This window comes from Zingiber officinale, chromosome 4B (assembly GCF_018446385.1).
Source record: "Zingiber officinale cultivar Zhangliang chromosome 4B, Zo_v1.1, whole genome shotgun sequence".
NCBI classification, from domain to species: Eukaryota; Viridiplantae; Streptophyta; class Magnoliopsida; order Zingiberales; family Zingiberaceae; genus Zingiber; species Zingiber officinale.
The window spans coordinates 30,428,968-30,447,219 of NC_055993.1; the positions used below are offsets into that span (position 1 = coordinate 30,428,968).

Below are 18,252 nucleotides of genomic sequence, written 5' to 3' on the forward strand. Positions count from 1 at the left end.
AAACCTAGTACATAACAGAGCATATATAATCGATCCTATAACTAATGCATATGGGATCTGACTCATACTCATCCTCTCGTCTTGTCTACTCGGACACATAGACTTTAAAAGATGAATCTCATATCTCATGAGAAGAAAACCTTTTTTGGATTCTTCCATGCTAAACTATTTTAACACTTGATCTATGTATCTAGACTACGAAAGTCCAAGCAACCTTCTTGATCTATCTATATAAATCTTAATCCCAAAGATATAGATTGTTTCTCTCATATCTTTCATGGAGAATGTTTTAAACAACCAAAATTTAACTAACTATAGACCAGGCACATCATTTCCTTTAAGCAATATGTCATCAACATATAATACTAGGAACACAACCGCACTCCCACTAATCTTCATGTACACACAGAGTTTATCAAAAACCAAACTCTTTGATTACCTTATCAAAACGAATATTCAAACTCTTAGATGCTTGTTTCAATCCATAACGAACCATTGAAACTAGCATATTTTATTTTTGTCAATAGATGTGAAACCCTCGGCATGTATCATATATAAATCCTCGATCAGATTTTCGTTAAGGAAAGTTCTTTTCACATCCATTTGTCATATCTTATAATCACGATAAGCTTCTATGGCCAAAAGTATCCGAATGGATTTAAGCATGACTATTGGTGAGAAGGTTTTATTATAGTCAATACCATGTTTGAGATGATAGTCTTTCGCCACCAATCTTGCTTTGTAGGTAATCAAATTATCATTCATGTCAATTTTCTTCTTGAAAACTCATTTACACCCAATAGGTGTTATACCTTCGGGTGGGTCCACCAAGTTCCAAATTTGATTTTCATACATCGAATTTATTTTCGATTTCATAGCTTATAACTATGTATCCATTTCTGAACTTTTCAGAACTTATTCATAGCTAGTAGGCTCCTCATCCTCAATAACACATTTTTCGATTCACTTATGAGAAATCCATATTTCTCGGGAATTTGACATATTTTACTAGATCTACGAAGAAGTGGTGTAACAACAGTCGTTATCACATCCTTATGAGTAATTGGTTGTGGTTTCTGATTAAGCATCTCTTTTGTGTCTACTGGAGTCTCTTGAACTGCTTTAAGTTCCACCTCACTCTCATTGTTTTCTGTAAAAGAAATACAGCATGCCTTGAAATAAACAACTTTTGTTCCATGATAAAATTAGTAACCCCTAGTTTCTTTAGGGTAACTAATAAATAGACACTTATCAGACTTAGCATCTAGCTTATCTGATACAGTCCTCTTCATATAAACAGGGCAATCTCATTTCTTCAAATAAGACAAATGAAGCTTCTTGTTGGTCCATATCTCATATGGAGTAATAGAGATTGTCTTAGTCGGGACCCTATGTAGTAAGTAAATAGTTGTCTTGAGTGCATAGACTCAAAAGGATTTGAAAAGACTTGCATGATTCATCATCGACCTAACCATGTCCAACAAGGTTCGATTTTGCCTTTTTGACACACCATTGTGTTGTGGTGTGTAAGGCGGAGTCCGTTGAGACAGTCATTATCTCTGAGATAATTTTGAAACTCTTAGCTTAAGTATTCGTCACCTTGATATAATCGAAATGTTTTGATACTTTACCTAGTTGTTTCTCTACTTCATGTCTATATTCTTTAAGTTTTTCAAATGCCTCAGACTTATATCTCATAAGATACACATATCCAAATTGAGAGTGATCATCAATGAAGGTAATGAAGTAGCTATAACCCCCTTTTACATGAGTTTACATAGGTCCACATACATCAATATGTAAAAGGGCAATACATCATTCTCTCGTTCACCCTTTCCCTTAAACGGTAACTTAGTCATCTTACCTTTTAAGCATGAAGTGCATGTATCAAATGAATTCAATTCAAAAGATTCAAGAATGTCAACCTTTTGCAATTCGGTCATGCATTTCTTGCTTATATGGCCAAGGCAACAATATCATATGTAGGAAGTTAATTGATTGTCTCATTTAGCACGTTTGCTACTCGTTTTGATATTAAAAATGTCTTTGGATATATATAGCGCATAGATACTATTGTATAATGTTCCAGACACATAAAGAACATCATTTGAAGTTATGTAACAATAATTGTTACTAAAAGTTAAATAAAAATCTTTTCTATTTAAGCAAGAAATAGAAATAATATTCTTTATTAAAAAAAACATAATTAATTCTAAAACTAGTCCACTAGGGAGTTTCAACAAATAAGTTCCTATGGTTATAGTTGCAACTTTTACCTCATTGCCAACTCACAAATTTGTTTCTCGCTTGTCTAGTCTTCTACTATTCCTTAGTCCCTGTACATCATTACATATACGTGGGGCACACCAGTATCCAATACCCAAATGTTTGAAGAAATAGTGTAACATTCAATAACCAAGATACCTTCTTGAGGTAGGACATCGAAAGACCTCTTCTTCTTGACGGACTCAAGAAAAACCTTACAGTTTCTTATCTAATGTCCCATTTTATCACAGTGATACCATGGGCTCTTTGGAGCTGGTTATTCTTCCTTAGCCTTCTTCTCAACCTTGAGAACAATTCTCAAGTTTCGAAACTAATCTAAGAAGTTCAGCATTGTCAGTTTATTTGTTCCAAAATCAACCGTAAATTCAAAGAATACATGCTTATTCTATTAATTTTAAAATACAAAATTGAGTACATAAGAGAGATGAATTAATTATGTAATGGAAACAATTCACATGCATAAAAGGGGTCCCACTTGCTTATCAAATTCAAAGTCCTTACTTTGAATTCGAAAAATAGTAGGTTTTCTTTATGTGGGTTGATATCCACTATAGATAAAAATAACCTTGGAGTGAGTGCAACAAGTGATTATTAGTTCTAGTGGTAAGTATCAAATATACCAATTATATATCACATATACATAACTATCGCATTATGCTATCAATCATTGATATTTGCATAAACATCGGATTGTTAACTAACACATATGCATCATATGCATATCACCCAACATCACCTCTTTCTACATTAACCTTGAAGTGAGTACAACAAATTAATACTTCAAGTTAAAGCTCACTCATTAATCAGAAGATCATATCTCAATGGTCTGAACATGTCTAATTTCAAGTTAGGCTTGGAGAGAGTCCAACGGCCCAAACATAGAATTAAACTCTAGTTCTTACTATATTAATGGAAGGTGTAAGCTTTAATATTTTCACAAGAGATTTTTTTTATTTTGGTCTCATCAATTACATGCAAAGAAACTATCTACATGGCATAAATCATGGCATCATCAGCAGTTACAATTATTAGTGTATTGGTTCCTTTCACTCATTTTATACCCACTCGGTTCAGGACATGGTCCAAGTGTTAGTCCCCACTAGGCTGACTACGTCACACTTAGCCCAAGTAATAGTTCTTTGTCCCGTGGATTCAAATTACTCAAGCATGTGTCGAAGAAGATCATCCTCTTGACATGTTTTGTCCAATAAGACTTACGAGTAATAATCCTAAGAAGATATCATAGGGTATATGTCTCCTTATAAAAGGAATGTGAATCCTTTATGGGTTATTTAAACGCCTTCGAACATATTAACTTCTACTTAATCATCCCAGACTTACATAGTTGCGCCTCCTAGGAAATGATTGCCAAGATGTCAAAGTATAAATCTCTATTACCAAGATGACTTGAATACCTCAAGTCTAAGGAAAGTTGCACTCGAGCTGCAATGAGATCTTCATGGACATGTAAGGAACCATATGAAGTCTCATAGTAGGTCACATCCAACGAACTAGTTACCCTTAACCAACATCCATATGTTAACTCTCAACATCTCAAAGTTTCTAAGTTAGTGAGGACCGACTTCTTGGATAAACCAAGGAACATAACATATACTAGTCTTACAAAATCGATGATTTCCAATCTCATTGATAAGTGTGAAGTATATAGGGTTTTTATCGTATTTTCGCACTACATTCGACCCACTTTTGCATGAATGATTTGAGATAACTTGATTATATGCTTCATTTTCATGTTTTATTACTCCTGCTGCTCTCGTTTATTTTGGATGATAGGAGCAAAGATTTGAACGAAACGAAGAGCAAAAAGAATAAGGCAAAGATGTCCTACTCGGCCACGGACGATCATAGCCAGCGCCACAGCCCGTGGCAGGCTTTGTCTTCCTGCCACGACATGCCCGTGGTAGCTTCGGCTGTTGTGCCTTGTCCGTGGCCAACGCCACAGGCCATGGCAGGCTCGGCCGCCACGACATGGGTGGTTGTAGCCTGTGGCACGAACCGTGGCCACGAGATTTGAGCGAACAACCGTTTTCCAGCCTATATAAAGGAGCTCTCCACACTTAGAAAGGGATCTTCGGCTGGAAGCTTCATCCCTCTCCTTAGAGAAGGGTTCTCCCCTTTTGGGGCAATCCTAGATCTTTGCCAAACCACCTGATCCGTCCACCTCTGGAGCAAGGAAACATCCCAAGACACCGACAATCCCCTAGATAAGCATTTCTTCTTCTTTAACTCATGTTTGATTTTTGTAAGAATGTTTTATATTATATCTTTGGGTTGTAAATCCTTCGCAGTGGAGTAGATCTCCTAATTCTAGGAGTAGGAAGTAGTTATGATGTGATGTATGAACTATGTATTTGGATATTTTCTTGTGCTATGATAGATTTATTGACATGTTCTACGTGTTGTCTTGTATGTGTTTGATGAAATATGTGTGAGGTCAACTCGTGTAGATGTAGAGTTTTGTTCCCCGTGTAGAGGAGGTACTTTCGATTGTATGAACGAAACAGAGGGTATCCTTACTCTCTACGGTATCTGTTAGCCCCCTAACTTAGTGGCACGGCTGGACACGAGGATTGGCTCGTTGCTCCTTTGATCCAGCCTATTAAGAATGTGAGTGGGGTGCGTGACATGCGAAGCAGCGAAGCATTTGGGCGGCGCGGGGCTGTCCAAGCCCAAGTCTTGCAAAAGGCAAAGACTCGGCAAAGAAGCGGGCATGACATGTGCGCAAGACATGCCAAACAGCGAGCGGAGCGACAACACGAGGATGTCCAAGCCTAAGTCTATGCAGGAGGCGGACTTGGCAATCCATCGAGCCTGGCATGCAAAATATGTCAAGCAATGGAGCAACGGCGGGGGGTTGTCCAAGCCCAAGTCATGCATGATGATGGAGCAAAGCACAAGGGGTGCAGGCTACCACTTGGCATGGTGTCAATACAGCCAAGACATGTGGACAAGATAATTTTGGAAGTTGAGTTAGTTTTATCCATGTGGCACAAGTGGTTGGTGCAACCACCATGTAACCTCCTTTGTAACCGCCGCCTATGCATGATAAATAGGCAAGGTGGGTCATTGACAAGAGGGTGCCAAGAGTGCACGAGTGCATAGTGCAAAGGGTGGAATTTATGAAGGCAGATTGTGAAGAATTGTAGGGATTTGTGTGGGCAGATCAGGAGCGATTTGTAAGTGATTCTATATTGTTCCACTTGTATTCCTTTATTGAGGCTAATAAAGGTTGGGAGTTTTCCTGTAATCTTTGGTGTTGCTTGTTGTGACTTTCTTGTGGCTTTGCCTTGGAATTTCTTTGTGCCTTTGTGGTGCATTCGTTGGTAGGCTAAGAGTCAAGTGCGGGATTTGACTGCCACGCAGGAGATTTTTGAAGGTCGAAAATTACCCCTGAAACAATATCCCTTTGAAACGGAGGGTAATTCCCTACCAGGGAAACTAATTAGAGTTTGAGAAATTTCCCCATATTAATATTAATGTTAGGAAGTGATTTGCGTAATCTAGTGATTGTATGACCGGGGCCTTAGTGACAAAGGGCGACCCTTGAACCAAACTTTCTAGATTACCTCTTCTACTAAATATCATTAATCTACTGTTAGGAAATACATTAGATAACTCTAGCGATTATATGACCGGGGGCCTTAGGGTAACCCTTTAACTAGACTTTCTAGAGTTACTTATTTACTAATGCGTTGGAATTTGGAATAAACTCTCTGGCGCGATCTTCGTGGGGTTGTACCGGCCTTTAGTTAGAAGCCCTACAAGAACGTAAGCATGGAGTTGGTAGACGAACAATGCATAGGGTCATTAACTAGCATCATAATGAAACCAAAAACCTAAAATCTTTCACCCCCAAACTCAACCTCACCCTGGCTCACTTGCGCTCACACTCTCTCTCTGCTCTCTCTTCTCTCAATCTCTCTTTCTCAAGCGCTCATGAACCAACTTTCGATTGTCTAGATAGCTCATGTGCGAAATCAACTAGTGCTTAGTTAACGATAATCAATATTTTATTACCCGACGATAGAATCATGCACTTGTGATTTCTCGATATCACTCATCAATTCATTGATTAGAGAATATTTCAATACGTGTATAATTACACATGATGAAATACTCACAATTTCTCTTATGTTATATATTATATTGTGGACTTCATTAGTTGAGTTTAAGATCCAATCATATACATAGAGAATGTACACCCAAATAATAAATTTATTTATCAATTAAATGATACAATATCTAAAGCGATTATCTTAGCACACTCTCAAATATAACATATAGACCATGGAGTAGGAGCGTAAGGGTTGCCGAACCATGTAAAAAACCAAGCTAGCATTGCCTTTCCTTTTCTACTTTTGTGCATTTTCCTTTATGTATATTGTTCAACATTAATCAACATTGAGGTTAGTCAATTAATGCTGAACAAAATAGATGTTTATAGAGATTTCTTGGAAGCTTGGGAGAGGCCTATAAATATAGGATATGTTAGCTACAAAATAATTCAATTTATATAGCAAATCTACTCTACCATAATCTCTACTCTCGAGCCCTCCCTTCCATTCAATATTTTGCTCTTTTGTAAAAAAGACTTGTAAAAGGTTTCTTCACCTCCGGAAGGTGTTGGAGAAGGAGAAAGTTAGTGGAATTCTTGGAGTGGCTTGCCGAAAGGTTATATACCATGAAGTAGGAGCGAAAGGGTTGTCAAACCACATAAAAAACCAAGCTAGCATTGCCTTTTCTACTTTTGTGCATTTTCCTTATAGTCTATTGTTTAATTTTGCTAAATAACTTATCTTTTTATCTAAGTTTTTCTTTAAGGCTATTCAACCCCCACAAAAAAAAAAAAAAAAAATTAGCCTTCTTTCAATCCTACACTTACCACCCTTTTCTTTCCCTTATTTTATCTTATTAGTGCCTCATGCTAATGTAAAAAGTTGTCTTGCATGAATAAAACCACTTCAAATACTTGTTGTAATTATTTACATTTGTGGATAAGTAGGATCTTTCTGAAAAACATGATAACCACATATTCAAGGAATAACTTAGATTTCCATTCTTCCGAACAGAATGAGAATCAAACGGTTGACTACACACTCTGCATTCATTTATTGAAGTTTGTATTCCTAGATAGCATGTTTCCAAACAAAGATTTAGTTTTCACTTTTCCTGTAGAAGTTCTCTTACATATTTCTCTATGCAAACAAATACAAGCTGTACTCATACACTTTTTGTCTTCAATTTGGATTTATTTCAATCCATATGTTTAAATAGCAAATGCAATCTCTTTCAAAATGTTTATATTTGATGAAATGTCACGTTACTTCTAGACTTCAACCTTTGATTTTTCTACAACTTAGAATCTAGGATTATGTTGGAAAAATTATACGTTCAAATTAGTTTTTTTTCAGTTAGGTCATGAGCAATATCAACTAAATTATTTTACTTGCATGGGAAATTACTATTCAACAACTAAGCCCAGGTGGAATCTTAATGCCAGATGTGGTTATTCTCACCACTTCAAATTAATACCTTTTCCAAATGGCAATTGACAAGAAGATGCGTAATCAAATCAAAGTCCAACAATTATTTAACCAACAAAGCAGAGATGTCCATAAACTAGTTATAAATTAGGCACTTAAGAACATAGTATATGATTTTTAAGAACCAGTCGTCATACTTGTCGAAAAGGTTTCTGAGGAGTCCTCCAAAATGCCTGTGAAAAGAAATTTAAGGGAAAAACACTAATTTGAGTTTGAAAAATAAATGACATGGAAAAAGAGAATAAAAAAACATAAGGAAAATAGGTTGTAGAACATGGAAGAAAATTAAACTGACCTGCTCAAAGTACAAAACCCTTGATGAATCTACCATCTCTGTCGCTGGACATGTAACCATTCTGTTTTAGAGTAAAGAAGACTTGACATTGTTAGGGACATAAATTAATATAATGTTTGTGAACAAGCTCAATAAGTTCACATTTAAGCTTGTTCAATTTGAAGAAATATAAAATAAATAAAAACTTGAACATATCTTTAAGCTAGACAACACTAAAAAAATCAGGTTTAAATATTAGAGAGTTATGCTTGTTAATGTCCATGAACAAAACTTGTGAGCTTCATAAACATACTTATTTACAAACTTATCTAAGGTTCATTGATGATCTGAGTTTGATATTTTTTTCAAACATATAAAGAACAAAATAAATGTTTGTATTTATGACTCAATGATTTTTTTTTTTTTAGATACTTGACAAACTTCCCAATTCCAAAATATTTTTAAAAAATAAATAATATAAATTTCATTTGTTTGATAAAGTTTGAAATAACTTACAAAGAAATTCTAGTCTCTTATTGAGCTCAGTAAAGGCTCAAGCACAATTTGAGCCTGGTAAGATTTTTGATATACAATGTCGTGCACAAAATACTAAGCTCAGGTGATACTGAATTTGTCTTGAGCTCATTTTTTTTTTCGAAAATACAAGTCAACACAACCAAGCTTGGCTCATCTCATTTATAGCTCTAAGCATAATTCTCAAAATTATAATAATGTTTTCCCATAAGGCAAAACGTAGCTTGCTAATTCTAATTCCCATTCACTTGTTTGGAGTCTGTGACAGATTATATAAATAGAAAAAGAAAATATAAGGATATATCTTGATTGTAGGAATTTGAATATATATATATATATATAAAACCTATTTTAATTCTTCCAAAATTTCTTAGCAGACCCTAGTCATGTCTCCAAACTCTAGCCGTCATCCAAACCCTAGCTGTCATCCCAAGCCCTAGCCTCCTCTTCCATTATGGATCAATACAGCTCTTCTTTACTATTAGTCACCACTTGCCCAGGAGGGACAGTTGTCATCGCACAGATTCCCGTCATCAGAATATCTGAGCCACTATTCTATTAATCCTGCTCCATACAACATATCTGCATACCAGCACCTAATCAAGTATGGGACTTTTTTTGTGCAATAGGTATAGAGTTTCTTTGGTATTTCAACTTTAGTTCACTGTTTTCTTGTTTTTTTTTTTTTTTGCTGCTCTTTGGTGATATGACTAAGAAGCATGCATTTGTATCTGATGTTGCCTTTGTGTTTTAAAAAATCATGGAACATAAACTAAATGGCTCTAATTATCTTAACTGGAGTAAGACAATTTGCCTTTATTCACATAGCATTGATATGGATCAATGTTCTAAAAATCGACCTAGGCGGCCGCCTAAGTGCCGCTTAGGTGTTACCGTGTTAGGCGCCAACCGACCGCACCGAAAACATGCTAGTCAACCAGCCTAGACGGCCTTGGCGCCTATGAGGGATTAAGCGGCCCTAGGCGCTGACTAATTGATCGAATTGTCGATTTTCATGATTTTTTTTAGTTTGAGGTTTTAAATTTAAAGCCCAATTAAAAAAAAACTAAAATGTAACTTTTTTTTATAAGCCCTAAATTTTAGTCCAACAAGGAAATCGATTTGCTTGCTTGCCCTAGCAGTTAGTACCAAACTTCATCTTCATTGTACTGAGTAACCAGAGCCGGAGAAATTAGAGTGAATGAGGAAGCCGACATTTATGAGAAATCAGAGAGTTAAAAGGCCGAAAAAATCAATTTGAAGAAAAATTTGTTGTCTGATCTTTCCTAGCGACTTGGATGCGATTGACTTGAAGGTTGACCAAAGTATTATCCTTTAGAAATGTCATTTTATCAAACAACCCCGAAGAAGCTCTAGAGTGAGAGAATTTCGCTAGGATGATTTTGCATCCGAAGAAGAAGAGCATCACAATAATAATATTGAGTTTGTATCTGATGAAGAACAAGTTATTGAAAATTATGGAGAAGTAGAATAAATTTGTGATATTTTATTAGTAGTGTAATTTTATTCTCATTTTAAATTTGATGTTATTGTGTTAGAGTTATAGAATGTGATTTATTATGAATTTATGTTGATATCGTGAAATCCACCTAGTAGCACCTAGTCCCCCCGCCTAAGCGGCCTAGGCGCTAGGCGCTAGACTGCACCCGACTAGCACTTAGCGAATTTTAGAACCTTGATATGGATAATCATATGACTAAAGATCCACCTACAGATGAGTCAAAACAAATATGGTTGAAAGAGGATGACCAGATATTTTTACAAATAGGAAACTCCATTGACAGTGACGTGATTGGTCTAATCAGTCACTGTAAATTTGTTAAAGAGCTAACAGAATATCTAGATTTCTTATAAACTGGAGAGGAGAATATTTCCCATATTTATGAGGTGTGCAAAGCCTTGTATCGTGCAAAAAAACAAGATAGGTCCCTTATAACCTATTTCATGGATTTTTAAAAACTTATGAAGAATTTAACATGTTATTACCATTCAGTCATAATGTGAAATGCAACAAGCTCAGTGGGAGAGATGGTTGTAATGAGTTTTTTAGTTGGCCTTCCTTCTGAGTTTAAGACTACTAAATCTCATATTCTCTCTAGTTCTGAGATTTCCACTCTACACATGTTCAACCAAATAGTGCCCTTAGGAATCCTGGTACTCGAGGATAGGAATTAAGAGGAATTGTTTGTCACTATTGTCATAAGCCAGGACATATGAAGGAATTTGCAGAATAAGACAACACAGTTGACACACATTGCATCTATTAATAATACTCCTAAGCAATCTATCATGATCTCTATTGATAAATATGTCAAATTCTCTCAGTGCTAAGAATCATTAAAATCTTCATCAACACTAGTTAGTGTCATTGTTGAGTCAACTAAACCAAATACATGTCTTGTTTCCTCAAACTAAAAAAAATGAGTCATGAATTCTTATGTCACAAATCATATGACTAGTAATTCTAATTTATTCTCTACTTTTCAGTCGCATGCTTTTACTTCTACTTCTATTACTTTAGGGTCAACCTCTTATGGCTTTTGGGCCTGACACAATTACTTCAACCCCTTCAATTCCATCACATTTAATCTTAAACTTACCGCAGTCGTCTTGTCCTCAATTTTATAGTCTATCCTCATTAGATTGAATTGTGTCAGTTTACTAAATACCAGTGTTCTAAATGGCGGTTGGGGCGGCCTCAAGCGACACGTCCGAACACGTCGTCAGGCTCAGGCAACGCGTTCAGGCACGCACGATAGGTCCGAACTCGTCGCCAGACCAGACGACGGATCGAGACTCGTCATTGGGCTTAGGTGACGCATCCATAGGCGTTGCATCCGGTGACACGTCTGACGCCAAAACACTGAAGTCGATCGCTGAATACAATAGGTTTTTTTATCTTAGGATTTAATCGAAACTTTGGATTAATAATTTTAATCATGATTGGGATAATTTAAAATCATCTTATTAATTTAATATTTATATTTAAAATATTATTAATATTTATTTTTTAAAAAAACATTTAGATTAACTTTTTTTATTTTTAGTTAATATATTTTATACTATTTTTTTTTAAAAAATTTATCTTTTATTTAATTTTTTATCTTTTAGTTAATATATTATTTAATCATGTATAAAAATAGTAAAAAAATTCAACGACCTACCGCCATTTACAACACACTAAACACTATCATCTTAATTCAAGTCCAAGAGTCAATAAATGAGCTTGTGCTCCTCTCAAATTAGTTCGTTCATATGTTTGGAAGTCTTGTCCAATTATGTCTTAAACTAAGTTTAAATATTTTGTTATTTCTGTTGATAAATATTCTCATATGACAGGGTTATATTTGATGAAAAAAATCATTTTGAGTTATTCTTTCATTTCTCTTCCTTTTTTGTTGACAATAAAACTTATTTAATGTTCTTGTACAAATATTACAAAGTAATAATGCTACGGAATATTTATCTGAATCTTTTCAAACTTCCATGACTCAACATGGCATTCTCTATCAAACCTAGACACACTATCTCAAAATGAGGTCGTTAAAAGAAAGAATAGACTTCTTGAAATTGCAAGAGCTTTATTAATTCAAATGCAGTATGGGGTTGATGTAGTTTCCACAACTTGCTTTCTAATTAATCATACGTCATTGTTTGTTCTTCATTGTAAGACTCCTTATCACATTCTCTGTCCAAATAAGTTATTGTTTCCGATGGAACCTAGGACATTTGGTTGTACTTGCTATGTTCAGGATATTCATCCTCAGATCACAAAACTTGATCCAAAATCTCTAAAATGTGTTTTTCTTGGGTATTATCAGGTTCAAAAAGGATATAGATGATACTATCCTAATGTTAGCAAGTATTTGGTGTCCACTAATGTTACTTTTCTTGAAACCACACCTTTATTTCCCTCTACCAATCGCCCTAGATAGGGGAAGGATGATGATTTATTATTTTATATTGTTACATTCTCTATTTTTTATCCTACTAAATTTATTCTTGTTAAGCTTCCCATACAACAAGTTTATTCTCGGCAACATATACCTCCTAACCCATTTCCTACACTAGCTTCTTTGTCAATGATCTATCAATTACTCTTCACAAAGCTATGCATCAATGCACTTATCCAGTGTCTTCTTTTATATCTTATAATCACTTATCAACATCTTCTTGATCCTTTATTGCATCTCTTGAACTCGATTTCATCTAGGTTGGCATAATGCTATGATCAAAGAATTGAATGCTCTGGATGATAATGGCTCTTGGACCCTAGTCAAATTACCTACACAAAAGAAGGCAATTGGATGCAAATGAGTGTTTGCAATTAAAGTTGATCGTGATGGGTCTATTGCTTGACTAAAAGTCCGCCTTGTTGCAAAAGACTATGCCAAAAATTATGGAGTGGATTATTCCAATACATTTTATCCTGTCACTAAATTTCATTCCATCCGATTATTTATTTCCATAGTGACCCCTCATAATTGGCCCTTACATCAATTAGATATTAAAAATATTTTTTTCCATGGTGATCTTCAAGAGGAAGTCTATATGGAGCAACCGCCAAGATTTGTTGCTAGGAGGAGTTTGGAAAAGTCTATCATTTTCATAAATCCTTATATGGTTTACTACAAAGTCTTCATGCCTGATTTGTCAAATTTAGTCAAGTGATTGAGAAATGTAAGTCTGCTGTGTTCTACAAAAGTCTGCAGTGGGCATCATCTTATTGGTCATTTATGTGGATGATATTGTCATTAGGAATAATATTGCAAAATGTTGTCTCTTAAATCCTTTCTTCACAATCAATTTCATACAAAGCATTTGGTTAGGGATTTTAAAATACTTCTCAGAAGTTGAGGTAACATGAAGTAAGAAAGGAATAGTTAATCATTAGGCAGCTGTAGAACAAATTTTTTCTATTTGAAAGGAGCATTTGGATGAGGTAACTTATATAGCAAATATGGTCATATTAAGGTTGACTGTTTTCAGATGTTAATTGGGGAAGATCCAAAGATGATCGAAGATCCACATGTGGTGATTGTGTCTTTGTCCAGAGAATCTAGTTTCATGGAAAAGTAAGAAGTAGAATGTTGTCTCGCGTTCAAGTGCAAACTCAAATATAAAGGTATGGCAAAATAATTTGGATATATCAGCTTTTGAACTAAAGTAGGTCTTAAAACTTTAGTACCAACCAAATTGTGGTATGATAACCACGCGGCTCTACATATTGCTTCTAATCCCGTATTTTATGAGTGAACTAAACATATTAAAATTGATTGTTATTTTGTCCATGAAAAAAATCAGCAAGGATTAATCTTGATAGGTATGTGAAGACAAGATAAGAGTTGGGAGATATTTTCACAAAAACTATAAATGGGACTCTCAAGTCAATTATCTTTGTAACAAGCTAGGCATGATCAATGTCTATGCCCCAGCTTTAGTGGAAGTGTTACAAATTATATAAATAGAAAAAGAAAATATAGTGATATGATTTATCTTGATTGTAGGAATTGATCGTAGGGATTTAATTAAGTCTAGAGTAACTATGTATACATATGTATGATATTCATGAATAAAGAAACACATAACATATTTTAATTCCACCAAAATTTCTTAACCAAGCCAATTCTCAAAAAGGAAATCAGTATATGCAATTGAACCTCAAAAATTATCATCTCAAATTTAAGTACAGAAGAATAGGAAGACGGATTCCATTCCTTTTGGGTATCTTGCTATTTTTTTTCTTTTATCGATATTTGACCACTTCAGGAGGGATTGGCAATCCAAACTATTTTAACAATTAGAATTGTAACGCATAAGCTTCTTGGCTTATTCCCGATAAACGAGGTCATCCAAAAACATTGAATTGAAATTTCAAATTTCATAATATCTTCCAGCCCAAATAAGTTAGCCAATATATATATATAGGAATTCAAAATTGAGGATGATAGGATTCTTAAAACTTGATGATACTTGATGGAGAAGATATTATTGAGCCCATTCAAATTGCATTCAGGAGACAGATAAAATGGTGAGCATAAATTCATCCTAAGAGCTACTGCAACAGAAATCTGAAGAAATGAAAAGAATCGAGGACAGAAGGAGAAAAAAAAAGAGGAAGAGAAATTTTGCCTGCACCTTATATTGAAGTAATCGTCAGGATCTCTGCGAGCCTGTTCCCGAGAAAACTTTACAGAGAAAAAGGCAAATCAAGCAGTTTGTATGCTTTCCAGATTCACCCGAATGCAAAAAACAAAGGAAGGGAAAGAAAAAAGGCAAGGATGGGAAAACCGTGAGGGAACCTTCTCCCCGACGAGGGAATTCGTAACGGCGCGGGCGTGGTCCCATCGGGTGGCGGACTTCCTCATCCGCTTCAGTAAAAGGGCACCGCCCAGCAAAAGCAGCGCCTTGAGGACCAGCCCGCGAGCGCGGCCGGAAGGCGTCCCGGAGCCGCTGCTGCTCGGCTCCGCGCTCGAGACCATCCTCCTTCCGCCGCCACCCGTCCTCCACGCAACCAGGAAGAGAATTCGAAGCTGGGCAGGAGATAGAAAGGAGCTCCGATGGCGAATGGAGCCACTGTAGGGTTTGGATTTGTCCACCGACGCTACGCTAAAATTTTGGACGATGTCAAATTATTTTCGAACAAAAGGATAATTAAACATTAAAGAAACTTGGGCCGCGTGGCTGATTTTACATGTTACCCCGTACTTCATTTTCAAATTGTCCAAAATATATAGCTTTTTTTGCATTTTTCTTTTCCATAATACTCCTCTTCATTTCATTTTATTTTTAAAAAAAACTTAATCTTCCGAGTCTCCCCCATTCATCACTGTTTTCTCTATTATCAGATTACTAGCAGTGGCTACACCCTTTCACCTTCGCTGAGACATAGTAAATTGATAAAAATTTGAGATCAAGATTGAACTTCAGACCAATTTATGATAACCAAATCTATCGATTGTAAAAAATGTGTCAGGGGTGAGTTTTCCTCATCATTCCATCCCAACTCCGTTCACTCTCTTTTCATGATACTCACGTCGTTGTGCTGTATTTTTTCAACATTTGATCTTTTTTATAAGTTTCTTCTTATTGTTAGAAGTAGAGCTCAACGAGTCGGAGAAGTCAGTCATGAGAGGAGGAAAATATGCACTTTTAGAGGATGAGACCAACTTTGTCGATTTTTCATCGGAAAGCAGCTTCGGTTGCAAGAGTGTCAATGCATCCCTGATAACAAACTAAATTTTTTATTTCAAATTAAAGATATGAACTTTGTATATTTTAGGGCAATTCTATTTTTTAACTGTAGTTGTTTGATGAAATGTCAAGACGGACAATGATGGAGGAAACTCATTGAGACGGAGATGAAGGAGGATGGATGAAAGATTAAAATTTTTTAGAGGAAAAAATAAGATTATGTATACATTTAATCAAGCTTACTTAATAGTATGCATACTAAATTTACACTATGGACCTAGGTCCATGTCACTAATTATTCATGAGTAATAAAGTTTCGATAATTTAACATGTAAAATAATAAATTTCACTTGTCTTACCTAAATTTAGGTAAGTTTTAAAAAATTTATTTATTATGATATTCATAATCAAGAAAATAATTAATTTTTATATGCGAATTAGCATTTTATTTCCTATTTTTTTAGTTTTCTTGTATTGATGATGATTTTTTCTAGTAAGTTATTTCTAGTTTTTTTTATACTTTCATTGTCTTTCTTTCTAGATATGATCTTTGATCCTTAATCTACAAGGGCATACTAAGGATGACCACTTGAGCTATTTTCCTACAGATAATCATCTAGGATACTTGAAAAGACTAGACAATTTAATTTTTTATTGGATGAAATAGAAAATTTTGCTTTTCCTATGTAATATAATCACAAGTATGACGATTTGCTGTAAATCTTGAAAAGGAATATTCGTAATATTTTTTTATTATTGTTGCATACATAACTATTATTGACGAATACTGCTAATTGCTATTTTGTTTAAATTATTGTGTTCTTTATATGTATTATTGTTGTAATATGTGTTATTGTAAAACTTATAAAATTGTTGTTGCTATTATATTTATTGTTGTAATTTTCTAGTATGACAGTTGTAAATTAATATTTTTTATAGTATGATAATTATTTTTTATTAGATTATTATTATTGTTGAAATATTGTAGTTACTAATTTACCTTTTGTAAATTGATATTTGGTATATTGTAAAATGATTTTATACTTGTATTTAAAAATATTATTATTTTAATATATGTTGGTAAAGAAATTATTGATAAGATTTTATCAAATGACTTTGTTTATAAAATAATATTGAGTATGGCATATTAAAGAAATGAATTTGTGTTATTAGTTTTGAAAAAAAAAATTGCTCTCAATATGATGTATTTCATATATGGTTAAGGATATAGTCAGGAGAATTAGATGAATATATAAGTCCTGGTTTCATATCATTTCAAGTTTTTTAGGTTCATTAGCCACTTTTGGGACAAAATTAGATGATGAACCTACGACATTCTAAAAATAGAAAATTTATCAAATTGAAACTTATTCAGAATCTTCAATTTGATATATTATGTGTCCCGTAGTTCATTTGAATCAAAAGTTACGACCTCTCAAATTTATAACTTGTAATTCTAGTAGTTATGATTTTGTAGCTACTACAATATATTAATGATCTTCAGCAATAACGTGTTATTGATCTTCAGAGCATTAGCAACAACATGTTACTGGTCTTCAGAAGATCAGCAACAACATGTTGAGAATCGATAGCCGGCTAAAAGGGGGGTTAAATTGACATTAACCCCAAATCATTCGCTTTCCTACGTATTCATTAGTGCAGCGGAAATACAAGCAAATATAAACATAAAAGTTAAAGACAAGAAAGAACAAGCAAACCACTAACACATTTATTTACATGACTTAGAGATTAGGACTCCTACTACATGACTATTCATAAGGTGGACAATCCCTATGATCCTTCAGTGGATCAAGCCCGGCAACCTCCGGCTAGTATGAACTCCTTCTCGGTGGAGTAAATCTCGCACAACCTTGATCAATACACTGCACTCCAATCAGAGCTCAAGTTAGACTACTAACAGGAGTTTTCCACTCCTGTTTCGTTAACTAAGGCTAGCCACCCCAAGCTCTATTATATAGAGCTTGGAAAAATTAGCAAGCTGATTTTACCGTTACTAGTTGACTGGTGTTGGCCAATGGTACTCCGCAGAACTCACGATTCTACCAACGACTCTTTATCAGTCGATTCGTGTCTTCACCAGTCGACTGATCTCTTCAGTTGTCGAGCAGAGAAGAATTCTGTGCCCTACCCCAATCGATTGATCCCATACTCAGTCAATTGGTAAAACCCTAAACCTAGGATTTCCCTTCCCAAGTACATTACTCTCACACTCGGACCCTCACGATTCACTTGACTCTTTTTTATAGCCTTGACCTCTTGCCTCAAGCTTTCTTCCTCTGGCTCTCATCCCTCGGATGCATTCAAGCTTGCGGCTTGTCCCAATGACATCCTTTGCATAGGTCTTGAAGTGTGCTTCCC

General features: G+C 35.0%; 1 protein-coding gene across 2 annotated transcripts in view; it reads right to left on the reverse strand.

Moving 5' to 3' along the window:
• Positions 1 to 15,302, reverse strand: part of LOC121974913 (chromophore lyase CRL, chloroplastic-like) — a 29,343-nt gene extending 14,041 nt beyond the window's left edge. The window contains exons 1-4 of one of the 2 annotated variants that reach the window (XM_042526195.1): positions 14,982 to 15,302; positions 14,818 to 14,867; positions 8,146 to 8,206; positions 7,988 to 8,023 (exon numbers count right to left, since the gene is read on the reverse strand). In XM_042526195.1, coding sequence (XP_042382129.1) covers positions 7,988 to 8,023; positions 8,146 to 8,206; positions 14,818 to 14,867; positions 14,982 to 15,161 — 327 coding nt within the window. In that variant the 5' untranslated portion in view covers positions 15,162 to 15,302. Of the gene's footprint in view, positions 1 to 7,987; positions 8,024 to 8,145; positions 8,207 to 14,817; positions 14,868 to 14,970 lie in introns of both variants that reach the window. The other variant, XM_042526196.1, reaches the window with a different exon arrangement.
• Positions 15,303 to 18,252: the final 2,950 nt, after the last annotated feature.